Raw genomic sequence first — 13,082 nt, forward strand, 5'->3', positions numbered from 1 at the left:
TATATCTACACCTTTTATCTATTTTTAGAGATCATTTTAGAGCATCGTCCAAAAACTGAATCATATCCAAAGATTGTATGGACCACGCCATAGATAGCAGCAGAGATAATGATTTTCACCGTTAAACAATTCGTAGGGCCCACCATAACATTTATTTTCCATCCAATCTGTTCATAAGGTCACAAAGACCTGAATGAAAAGGAAAAACAAACTTCATATTGATCCGAAACTTCTGTGACCCCCAAAAAGAGTTTCAGTGGTAGAAGTTCAATCCCTCATGACTTTTTGTACTGTGGTCCACTTGATGGTTAGATCTGTCTTATTTTTCGTTTCAAGCCTTAAGACTAGCTCGCCAAATGGATGAACAGTTTGGATATAACAAATACCTCATGAGCGAAGCCACGGAACTTGCTGACCCCAATACGGCAGCTATACAGCTGGTGTGAGGTACACCAGCCAATCCGCTTCCCATCAAGACGGCCCCCACTGTAATGAATTAATGAATTGGCCGAACAGGAATCGGATCGGCTACTCCCCCTGCTGATGAGGGGAGAAAACAAAGATCAGCTTGATCCAAAACTTTTATGGCCCCAAAAACGTTTGTAATGGTCAATGCTCATTCAACACTGTTGCCTGTAATGTGGTCCAATTGAGATTGGGATATATCTCAATTTTGCTCTCATACCATAAAATGATCTAGAAAAATAGATGGACGACATGGATGAAACACATACATCGTGGTAGGGCCCACAGAGCACCGACCATCAAGCCATTGGCAGATGGCAGTGGGAGTAGCCAATCCGTTTCCGGCCGAACGGTCTTGGGTGAGTACAGGTGGCACCTAATCCGCTCCCCATTTTGGAGTTGTTCCAGGTGGGGGCGAAGTTTGTCCGTACCTCTGCGCAACCGGTTATAGCCGGTGGCCTGTCCGTTGGGGATTTGAAAATAAAAGCGGCGAAAAACCTTGATGCTCTGCGAGAGTGTGATGGATGATACGCAGGTACTACTAAATTGCTTAGAAATTGCATACTTAGGGTGCAATTAATTCAAATGAAACTGTCTAAATTATGGATCCCAGTAGAGATGTACCATGACCCAAAACTCAAGCTTATTTGGTTATTAGATTGCCGGATTGGTAGAAATTTATTGGACGGTTAAAAATAAAAACTATCCACTGGTCCTTCCCCGAGAAATTAGTGTCCACTGATCAGAGGTTAGAATTGTTCAACGAATCTGATTTTGGGAATTTGACTCATAGACCGTGTGTTCGACTCTTTCGTCAGTTTAGTTCGAGTTAAGATATGACACGTGTCCAACTTCTGACTGCCTGCGAATCAAGCCTCATACGCAGTCGGAGTATCAAATAACTCCCCAGGAATAAAACACACTCGAAACGGACGGCGGATATCTCGTCACATATCTCTATCCTCTTAACTCTACCGTCCGATCAAACCCTACCTGCTCGCCGTTGGAGCGTGGGGCTTGGACTTCAGAGTCCTCCCTCCTTTTCATATTTTTGAAAATCTCTCTCTCTCTCTGTCTCTCTCTCTCTCTCTCTCCGTGCCTTTGCAGATCATTTCCTCATCTCCGTTGAAAATTCGGAGATTTTTCATTTTGCAAGATCTGCAATGCGCACTCGCTCTATCCCCTCGTCATTGGTAGCAGTTTTCGCTGATTTTCCTGCGTCGAATCACGCAAGTTCTGAGGTTCTTTCCATTGAGTTTGAATTTCATTTACACCGTCTTCAGCTAGGGTTCTTTTTTAGTAGAATTTGATAACATTTTCTGGGTTTGGTGCTTGAACCCTAATTCATGGAGGGCTTATTGAAGATTTGGGTTTTACTTGGATTTCTCAGTGGTTTTATTTCTGGGCAGATCTTGGAATTTGTTCAGTTCGATTGAATAATTTGTGTTTTTTTACCTGAATTTTCAATTGTTTGGGAAATTATGAAAGATTTGGTTTTCTCCTCTGTTAACAACACTCCAATTGGTAAATTGGATTCTACTTTTGAGAGCCTTTGTGTTGATGAAAATTCAGGTGTTTTAACGTGTACTTGGATATACCAAAATGATCTTCCCGTGGATATTTCAGTGGAATTGATGGAATTTCCTTGTGCTATGAGCTTGGGGCTGTAGGATTTCGGTAACCAAGTTATTCGGGATTCCATTTGTCTGCCTTTACTGCTCCAGTTATTCATATGGGGGTACTTGTATCCTGCTTGCACGACTTTTCTCCGGACATCCAAATGCAACCTTGATTGGTTGTTGTTTTGCATTGTTTAAATTTGAATGCCCCCATCAAAACATGAATGGGGGAGGACATGGAAATCCAAGTATTATAATTGCAAAAGTTTTGGGCGTTCATGTAGTCTCCAAGAAGTATATATATATATTTTTTGGGGGGGGGGGGGGGGATGGATGGATGGATTTGGAGTTGAATCAACACAATTCAATTCAAAATCATTAGATGTGAAAGGGTATGAGCTGTTTTCTAGGAGCTAACAATTTAAGGGGAAAGTATCCTTTCCTCCGCAAATTTTCTTTCTGAATTTGATAAACTCCTTTCTGGGTTTTTGGGAGGTTTTATTCGTTGAGTTTTATTACTGTTTTCAAAGGTTTTGTTGGATTTTGTTTTTGTTATTTTGATCAGAACTTTTATCTTTCACAGAAAAACTTGTTAAGGATTATACATTGGTTACTTTGAATGTTAAGTTCTTTAAGAAAATTTTGATGGTTGGAATTTACTTGGCTGTTTGGTAGTGTTTGTGCTTGATGGAAGCTTGGTGTTTTAATTGGTTAGTCCGTGTCTCTTCTTCCGCTAACTTATCTAAGGACACATTGTTGAAGACTGGATTTTACATTGCTGGAGAGACTTTAGCTGGTTGATATGGGTCCTAATTTTGTTAAAAAGAACACTTTGGAGATTCGGTTTTGCTAAGTTTTTTTGGCAGTCATGATGAGAACAGAGGCGTTTGATTGATTGAAGTTTGTTATTTCATCTGTAATTCATGGAGAGCTTGTTGATGACAGTATTTTTCTTGTTTGGGACATTAAAAATCTTTAATTTGAATTCTATTCTCTTTGGGAGTAACTTTTCTGATGATTGGGTTTAACCTTGTTGCTTGGTAGTCTGTGTTCTTTGTCAATGAAAGAGATGCTTGAATTAGTTACTTTGAAACCCCAATTTCTGCTATAGTTTTTCAAAGACTTGGGGTCTATTGCTAGTTAGTTCTAGTTACTATTTTCATGTTACTCAATCAAACATGCTATTGTTCTCCCATATTGTCCATTATCTCTTATTCAAGTAGCTTATTGTTGCTGCTGTGAGATTCTTCCACCCCCTTCCCCCCTTGCTGTTGACTTCATTGTTTTCCCTAAGTTGATTATCTTTCATACATTTCTCTGGTTTTTTGCATGTTGGAGCTGTTCCTTTCTGTTTCATACTTCCATTTTCAGTTTATTGCTTTTATCTTTTAGGAGTAATTTCTTTGTGGCTCTTTAGAGAGGTTGATGATAGTTTGGGGAATCTATTCTGGAGAGAGCTGCTACAGAGAAGGTTTTGAGATATGCGGCTTCACTTGCCAACTACGGAACAATGGCGAGTAACAAAGCAAGTAACTCTAGGAGAGGCGAAGTTACTGCAGCTGCTCTCCCTGATTGGGGCAGCGAGTGTTTTCAGAAACCACAGTCTTTGCACGGGTATAGCTTCAGAACTAATTTTGCCGCAAGAATGTCTTAGTCTCTTTTATTATTTTTTGTATCTGAGATTCTAGTGCTGACAACCTTGTTTCATGGTACTTGTGCCTGTGCGTTTGTGCACGTCTGGCCTGAACCTAAGGCAATAGATGACCATGCATGTCCATCATGCCTAATGATGTGGACCAATTATAAACTCTCTTTCATTTCAGTGAAAATTAGATTGGTAGAACACAAGCTGATGTGGATAGGGTCTTTCAGTATTTGCAGTGTGAAGCTGTTTCTATTCTTTGGTTTTGCCTCTGTGACATTGACTGAATGACAAGGGACTATGATCTCTGACTATTTCTCTAGTTATCAAGTATGATAAGGATTTAGTAGAAGGGATCCTTTAAATCCTAGACTCTTAGGTTATGATCATGTCAAGGATTTTTCACAACTCATAAGCCTAATAATGTTGAAGTGTTTCTCCAAGAACATATCACAGGCCTGCTTTGTGGCTTTAGGCGGTATGGTTCATTATAAAATTAAATAACCACTATTCCTCAGAGTTGAAAACCTAGGTAGAGTTCAGGTGTTGGATCCTTTAAATCCTAGACTCTTAGGCTATGATCATGTCAAGGATTTTTTCAACTCATAAGCCTAATCATGTTGAAGTGTTTCTCCAAGAATATATCACAGGCTTGCTTTGTGGCTTTAGGCGGTGTGGTTCATTCTAAAATTAAATAACCACTATTCCTCAGAGTTGAAAACCTAGGTAGAGTTCAGGTGTTGGGCAAGCAAGATCCCTTATTCTTATCCAAGTATCTGAATACCGAGTTGGCTACTCATGTTATTTGAAGGGTCTGACTGTCATAAGTGGGGATGCTTATGATTTTTGAGAATATGTGGATAAAGTAGGATTATGGTTATTTTATTTTTTGTTCTTATTCCTCATTCTCTTCTTTTCAATGGAATGCATGGTTAAGAAACTAGAGTCTAGAGGTTATTTTATGTGTTGTTCTTTTTCCTTGTTATCCTTTTCTTTTCAACTAAATGCGTGATTAAGAAAGAAACAAGAAAATGATTTCCATTGGCTGGGTGGAAATAATGTTTCCTTAACATGCCCATGTGGTGCTTTTGCAGGCGGACTAGTGGTCCTACGAGGCGGTCGACAAAGGGGCAGTGGACACCTGAAGAGGTAATTCTATGTTTACATGGATGTGCATGCATCCCATACTTTAGTGAATCATGAAACTAACATGATGATGTGGTCATGTGAGGATTTTTTCTATTTTAATGTATCACAATAGCTCTTTTGCATGTTATCTAGATTAGGATTCTTTGACTTCATATTGTATGAGATCTATCATGTTCTTGAATGGAAAATATGCATTTGATGTTTCATTTTTTATCGTGCCGATATCTTACAAGAGATATTTTTATAGGATTCCTATTCCAAGGCTTTGCACAATCACAAAATCACGGGTTTTTAGTTTTGACAAGTGAGTTCATGGTTTAGTAATCTAGATCATTGGTTTGCTGCTGGCCACCGTTTATGAAACAACCCCCAGAATCTCATTGATTAGACAATCGTAACCTCTTGATTTGTGGCCTATAAGCATATGTTTAGGGAGAGAAATACAATATTTGTCTGCATTCAAATGGTAGAGTGCCAAGATGGCTATAGTGATGTAGGACGGATGGCCTAAACTAGGATGATGCAAATAAATTAATTAATGGATTACCTGAGTAAATCAAAGCATAAAATAAAGCTAAATCCACCACAAGTTTAGAGAAATCAAATATTCAATTAAGCTCAAGTTCAAGAGCACATCACAATCCCGTAAAATAGATCCTTGAGGCTATTGATCGGACATGGCCCAATGGAAGGTAGAACTCCCATCTAGCATAGGATTTGTTTTTGATTCGAGGATTCACTTACGCTTAGCTAGTGTTTGAATGGATTCGGGTTTGGGTTTGGAAATCAAGAAATTGGGAATTTATGGTTTTATAAAAGGTTAGGGTTAGGGTTTTATAAAATAAAGAAGAAGAGAAAGGATTAATGAGGGGGAGGCCGTTCGACTGTATGGACGTTGTATAAATAGGTTTGTGCAGTGTACATGCACGTCTGCACAATCGTATGGACGGTGTGATGGGGCTGGGTTGGTTTGGTTGGTGATGAGTTGGGTTAATGATGATGAAGTTAGGGTCATATTCAATGAAAAAGAGGGTTTGAGAGAGAGAAGAAGGAAATACCTTGATAGGAATAAGAAAGATAACTTAGAATCACTCCAATGGCTTCACATCAAATTCCATTCACAGGAAGTTTTCTTTTTCAAAAGAAGCAATGTAGAGAAATTTCATTTAATATGTCCATCATCTAACTATTCTTGACCTTCCGATTCTATTAACGGTAAAGATCAAAACATAAATATTTAATAACCTAAAATAATATGAAAAATAAAGCAGAAATAAAGATGTGCCACACGACACAAGGATGATCTCTAACGTGTAACAAGTATGTCCACACGTCCACACGTGATCAACAGCCTGGATGAATGTGGTCCAACGTGTCCATGGCTGGGATGTGTAGGCTAGAGTGTCCGTACACCTAAATCAGAGTCTCTAAACATATCCAACGGTCCAAATCACCAAACTGATATGTCCCAGATATCCAATGGCATGGTCTAACGTTTGTAATGTCCAAATGTGGTATAGATTAGGTTGAGTGACGTTCAAACAGTCCAAAGATGTATCAATCTGTTCCAAATAAGCAGCCCACATGCATTTTCCTAGTGTGGGTCTTCAAAAATGCATAACCATGCATGTGGGGTCTTTAACGCGACTAAAATTGGGTCCATTGTTCCCCATGTAATGATCATCCAACCATAATGAAACTGGGGTTGGGGCCTCAGCTCTTCTCCTCTTCCGATAAACTCGTGTAGGTGCTCGAATGTCCTCATCAACTCCCCTCGCTGAGAAGAGCTGAGGCCCCAACCATGCATGTGGGGTCTTTAACGTGACTAAAATTGGGTCCATTGGTCCCCATGTAATGATCATCCAACCATAGTGAAACTGGGGTTGGGGCCTCAGCTCTCCTCCTCCTCCGATAAACTCGTGTAGGTGTTCGAATGTCCTCATCAACTCCCCTCGATGAGAAGAGTTCGCCTCTGGTGAAATAAAATTGCGATAACGCTTTAGAAGATCTGGGTCTAGTCTTTGAAGCTTGTTCTTATTATATCAAGCACTATCTAACTTTCGCCTGTTTTTTCGCTTAACGAGATAATTTTGAAAACCTCCATTTTTGGTGGAAACCACCTGTTCATCCAAGATACCTTCTATTTCTTTAATTTGGTAGGTATGGATGGTAAAGGAGGTAAAGAATGAAAAGACTGGTCTGGCAAGAGCCACGAGATCGGATCGGAGCCCCACTATCTGGATCAATGTGAGGGTCGGGAGAAGGGCTAGCGGGTGAAAGTGTTGAACCTTTAAATAACACAAGATCTTCCACATTGAATATAAAACTAATGCACATATCAGGTGGAAGATCTACAACATGTGCATTAGAACCCAAAATTTTCAATATCTTACAAGGTCCGGCACTACGGGCTTGTAATTTCTTCATACCCCCTTGCGGAAATCGTTCTTTTGTCCTTATTCGAACCATCACATAATCTCCTACATGGAATTTTTTAAACTTGCGATGAGAATCAACAAAAAATTGATCCTTTTCATTGCTCATGGTAATCCGTTTCTTAATTTCATTATGCAGATCATGAATATATCGTGTAAATGTATTTGCAGACTCTGATGGCCTATGGGAAATTGGCATGAGAATGAGATCTATAGGCTTCCTAGGCTTGTAACCATGAACCACTTGGCATGAGAATTTTTTAAACTTGCGATGAGAATCAACAAATATTTGATCCTTTTCATTGCTCATGGTAATCCGTTTACTAATTTCATTATGCAAATCATGAATATGCTGTGCAAATGTATCTGCAGACTCTGATGGCCTATGGGAGACTGTCATGAGAATGAGATATATAGGCTTTCCTAGGCTTGTAACCATGAACCACTTCAAAAGGACTCATGCCTATCAACCTTTTGACTTAACTGTTATAAGCAAACTCCACAACAGGTAAAACCGAATCCCAAGTCCTAATATAGTCACCCCCAAGACATCGCAATGGGTTACTTAAGCTTCGATTGACCACTTCCATTTGACCGTTAGTTTGAGGGTGGTATGCCGTTGAGAACTGGAGTCTCGTACCCATCAAATGCCAAAGTGTCTTCCAAAAATAGCTCATGAACCTCGCATCTCTATCAGACACAATGGTTTTCGGCAAAACATGCAAGTGAACCACCTCTCCAAAGAAAAGCTTGGCAATTCTGGAGGCATCAAATGTTTTGGAACATGGAAGAAAATGGGCCATTTTCGAAAAACAGTCCTCCACCACAAACATGGAATCGTGCTTTCTGCTCGTCTTGGGTAGCCCAAGCACGAAATCCATATTGATATCTTGCCAAGGAGCGTGTGATACTGACAAAGGCATATATAACCCGGTATTTTGCCTTTTTCTGCTTTGCCAGCTAACAAGTCCCACATTTCCTAATAATTTTGGCAACGTCTCATTTAAGACTGTGCCAATAAAATCTATCATCAACAGGGGCAATAGTCTTGTCTTTACTAAAACGACTGGCTACTCCGACATGAAGCTCTCAAACTAGAAAATCTTTTTGGGAGGTGTGGGGAATGCAGGGTCTGCCTCTTTTAAATAAGAACTCATCAATTAGGACAAACCCATTATCGTTCCTCGATCGGTCACCCAAAATGCTCATGGATTGAATTAACGCCACTCTACGGCTAAGGGCAACGACAGGTTTGTTCTCGACCCCGGTTTTGTGTTTTAAAACAAAAGTGTACTCTTAGAGAAACTCAACCCACTTGGCATGCCTTGGGTTTAATTTGTTTTGGGAGTTGAGGTATCGCAAGGCTCATGGTTAGAAAACAAGACAAACTCTTTTGATAGTAGGTAATGTCGTCAATGTTGCAAAGATTGTACTACCACGTCGAATTCCTGGTCATAAGTAGAGTATCGTTGCTTTGCCTCATTCAATTTCTCACTAAAATAGGCATCAGGGTGCCCTTCTTGGCTAAACACTCCACCTATACCTATACTAGATGTGTCACATGTAACCTTTAAGACTTTAGAAAAGTCGGGAAGACGCCTGACAGGAGCCTCAAACATTTTAGCCTTAATCTCCTTGAACGCTTTGGAGGCAGCAATAGTCCATTTGAACTCTTCATTTTTAATGCAATCCGTGATATTAGCCATAATGGAACTAAAGCCTCGAATGAACCGCCTATAAAAAGTAGCTAAGCTGTGGAAACTACGCACCTCATTAATGTTCGTAGTTCGGGCCAACTTACTATAGCCATGACTTTCTCGGGATCCGCAGGCATGCCCTTAGATGAAATAATGAACCCTAAGAAAATAACTTTAACAGACATGAAAGAACACTTCTTCAGGTTAGCATATAACTTCTCATTTTTAAGGACTCCTCAAACTTGCCTCAAATGGTGGAGATGTTGTTCCTTGGAGGTATTATAAATGAGGATGTCGTCGAAATATACCACTAGGAACTTACTTATAAAGGGCCTCGACACTTTAGTCATCATTCTCATGAACGTACTCGGAGCGTTAATCAAATCAAAAGGCATGTCCAACTAGTCATATAGCCCACATATGTCTTGAAGGTTGTCTTCCATTCATCTATTGGGCGAATACATATTTGACGATACCCACTTTTGAGGTCAATTTTAGAGAAGGTCGTGGCACTGGCCATCATATCTAACATGTCGTCAAGACGCAATATAAGAAACCAATATTTGACCATGATCTTGTTGATGGCCCAATTGTCCATGCACATGCGCCACATGCCATCTTTATTAGGCGTAAGGAGGGTTGGCACGACACACGGACTCAAACTTTCCTAAATGAACCATTTGCCAAGAAGCTCATCAATTTCTTCAATTCTGCATACTCCTTGGGGTTCATTCGGCAGTGGGAGAGGTTTGGTAAAGTTGACTCGGGGACTAAATTGATAATATGCTGAATGTGGTAGATCCTCTGGGAAAACATCATGGAACTCCTCCAATACCGGGATCACCTTTGGTGGCAACTCTGTGCTAACCTCGGAGATAACCTCTCTCGCCACAAGGGCGTACATGATCAAATAGACCCTAGCCTCTCTTTCAAACTCTTTGGTGTTTATTATGTGGAGCGACTTGGGTTGAGGCTTCTTCACATCTTTCGAGTCACCCTTCTTTACGTCCTCCTTTTCCGGGGCGCTTTTGGGTTGGAAAGGATTTAACTTGATCCTCTTACCTTCGTAAATAAAGGAACACATATTTGAATGGCCGAACAGTGTGGGAGGTTTGGTAAAGTTGACCCGGGGACTAAATTGATAGTATGCTGAATGTCTCGCATGGGTGGAAGTGCATTTGGTAGATCCTCTGGGAAAATATCATGGAACTCCTCCAATACCGGAATTACCTTTGGTGACAACTCTGTGCTAACCTCGGAGATAACCTCTCTCGCCACAAGGGTTTACACCATCAAATAAACCCTAGTCTCTCTTTCAAATTTTTGATGTTTATTATGTGGAGAGACTTAGGTTGAGGCTTCTTCACATCTTTTAAGTCCCTTCTTTACGTCCTCCTTTTCGAAGGCGCTTTTGGGTTGGAAAGGATTTAACTTGATCCTCTTACCTTCGTAAATAAACGAACACATATTCTAACGGCCGAATAGTATCACATCATGTCATACAACCAAGGTCTGCCGAAAATGATGTGGCCTACATACATAGGCAAAACATCACACCATAACGTGTATTTGTAGGAAGAAAACTAAATGGGAACAAGACACCGCTGAGAAACCGGCATCAAGGATGCATCAACCCATGAAACTCAATAGGGCTGAGGGTGACGAACGAGCTTTAAACCCAAACGAGATACAATGCCAGTGGAGACCACATTGGTGCAACTGCCACTATCAATTTAGTTTACAATTTTTGTCGCCATACTCGGTGTAAGTATGGAAAATTGAATTCATGCCTAATCATTACTTTCTTTGGGCCGGGCCAAGGTGCATGTAAGCGGTGCGGCCTCAACTTCTTCAGCTTCTACATCACTAGCACAAAATTTGGGCTTAAAGTCTTCTTCATAATTGCCCTGATCATCCCCATCCAACTCACCAATCATGAGGGCTTTATTTCGCTCTTTCATAGGGCATTGTTATGCAAAATGGCCATATCCCTGGTAGTCGTAACAACGTGCTCACCTCCACACAAGCTAGTACTAGCTAAACCTTTACCCTTCACATCTTGGTTGTTGGACAAAGTGCCAGTAGGGGAATAACTCCTAAAATTAGGCTTAACTCCTTGGGGAGTGGCCTTAGCGTGAGTCAAATCACCTCATGAATTGCAGTTTCAGATACCGCTCGAGTTCTTGCACCACTTGATATGCATGCTATAAGGTGTTGATGTCGTGAGGAATGAGCTCACGTAGAAGCTCAAGTCAAAGGCCCATTCTGAAGCGAGAAAGGGTCACTAATGGGTCCTCCCTGATGTTACATTGCATCATATACTCATCAAAGTTTGCGATGTAATCAACCGCGGGCATAGTTCCCTGACGGAGGGACTGTCACTGATCCATGAGCCTCTGGCGGTAAGAGAGGGGAAGATACTTTTCCTTTAAGATCTCTTTCATCTCAGTCCACAGTGAGATTGGATCTTCACCAGACCTCTCAATCTTTCTCTGAACATTCATCCAAAACAGTTTGGCTTAGCCCACCAACTTCATCTGGGCGAACCTCACCCGACTGCTATCAAATATATTGTACCACTCAAAATAATGATCCATGTCTGGAAGCTAGTCGAGGATGTTAGACAGGCCACATCCCTCGTATAATAGATTTTGTATTTATCATCTTACCTTGTATAGTCGTTGTAAAACTCTATATATTCAACCCTTCAGGATTGTTTCAAATACAGAAAAGAAAAGGAGAATCATTCTCCTCAAAGCCTTCATTGTTTTTGATTTGTTTACATGGTATCAGAGTGATACCGATCCTAATCCGGCATCTCTTCATCACTGGCCCCACCGTCTGTCAGATCCGGCCCTCCCCTGTCCGATCTGGCTCCTCCCCTGTTAGATCCAGCCCTGCCCTGTCAGATCTGGCCCTCCCCGCGCTCGTCCGATCTTCGCCAAGGCTGTTCGCACCCCCTTCTGACTTCGGTGCCCCTCCATCCACACTGCTGCTCCCCTGTGCATGCACCTGCGCCTGTCCCTGTGTCCGCACCTGTGCACGACCCTGCGCCCTTCGCGCCTCTCTGCTGCGTCCGATCTCTGCTGCTTCCAATCCCTGCTGCATTCGATCACTGCTGCATCCGATCCCTGCTGCATTATCTCCTGTTACAGCCGATCCCTGCTGCATTACACCTACTGCTGCACGTCCTGCTCTGTTGATCTGTTGCTCTTTTGCTACATCTGATCCCTTTTGTTCTTTTGCTAGTTGCTGTTCTGATCTTCGGCTACAAGGTACTTTCTTCTTCAGCATTGTTTTTTATCTAGTCCTATCTATAGATAAAGACTCCCGTACAGAGGCCCCACAATGTAGTTTCGATGGCACCAACTACAATCTATGGGCCATCCACTTTCAAAGTTTTCTCAAGGGTCGTGGTTTGTGGGGACTGATTGATGGATCTGTTACTGTCCCCGCTTCCATCGATGCCGACAGAATGACTGATTGGGAAATGAAAAATGGACGGATTATTACCTGGATTCTTGATTCCGTCGATCGATCAATAGCCGTTGGCCTCACGCCACATCGCACTGCTAAGGCTATGTGGGAGCATCTCCAGACAATATATCAACAGAGTAATGCTGCTAGGTTATACCGCTTGCAACAAGATCTGGTTCACCTTACTCAGGGTGGCAAAAGTATTCAATCTTTCTACTCTACAATGGTTACAATTTAGATAGAGATGGCTATAATGGATCCCGATTTCCCAAATGACTATAAAATATTCCACACAATGCGCGAGAGTCCGCAAGTTAGACAGTTTCTTATGAAACTGTGTCCGGAATTTGAGCATTGCAGGGCTGCTCTCCTGAACTGTAGCCTAACTCCTTCAATGAATTCGGTTATTAATGATTTATTAGCCGAGGAACAACGACTGCATATCCTCTCTCAGGGGACATCTCAGGGACCATCTGACCTGACACTTACTGTATCCACCTCTGTACCAAACCGTGGTTCCACTTCTTTAACTTGTCGCGGCTGTAACAACGTGGGACATGTCGTCGCTCAGTACAAAGATTGGTGTACGTATTGTCGA

The 13,082-nt window shown here is 41.4% G+C and overlaps 1 protein-coding gene across 3 annotated transcripts in view; it reads left to right on the plus strand.

Annotated features, from left to right (window-relative positions):
• The first annotated feature begins 1,426 nt into the window (after positions 1-1,426).
• LOC131256921 (transcription factor MYB3R-1-like) overlaps positions 1,427-13,082 on the plus strand; it is a 76,881-nt gene continuing 65,225 nt past the window's right edge. The window contains exons 1-3 of one of the 3 annotated variants that reach the window (XM_058258040.1): positions 1,427-1,706; positions 3,502-3,698; positions 4,821-4,875. In XM_058258040.1, coding sequence (XP_058114023.1) covers positions 3,595-3,698; positions 4,821-4,875 — 159 coding nt within the window. In that variant the 5' untranslated portion in view covers positions 1,427-1,706; positions 3,502-3,594. Of the gene's footprint in view, positions 1,707-3,476; positions 3,699-4,820; positions 4,876-13,082 lie in introns of all 3 variants that reach the window. The other 2 variants (XM_058258034.1, XM_058258027.1) reach the window with 2 other exon arrangements.

Source organism: Magnolia sinica, chromosome 1 (assembly GCF_029962835.1).
Source record: "Magnolia sinica isolate HGM2019 chromosome 1, MsV1, whole genome shotgun sequence".
Taxonomy (NCBI): domain Eukaryota; kingdom Viridiplantae; phylum Streptophyta; class Magnoliopsida; order Magnoliales; family Magnoliaceae; genus Magnolia; species Magnolia sinica.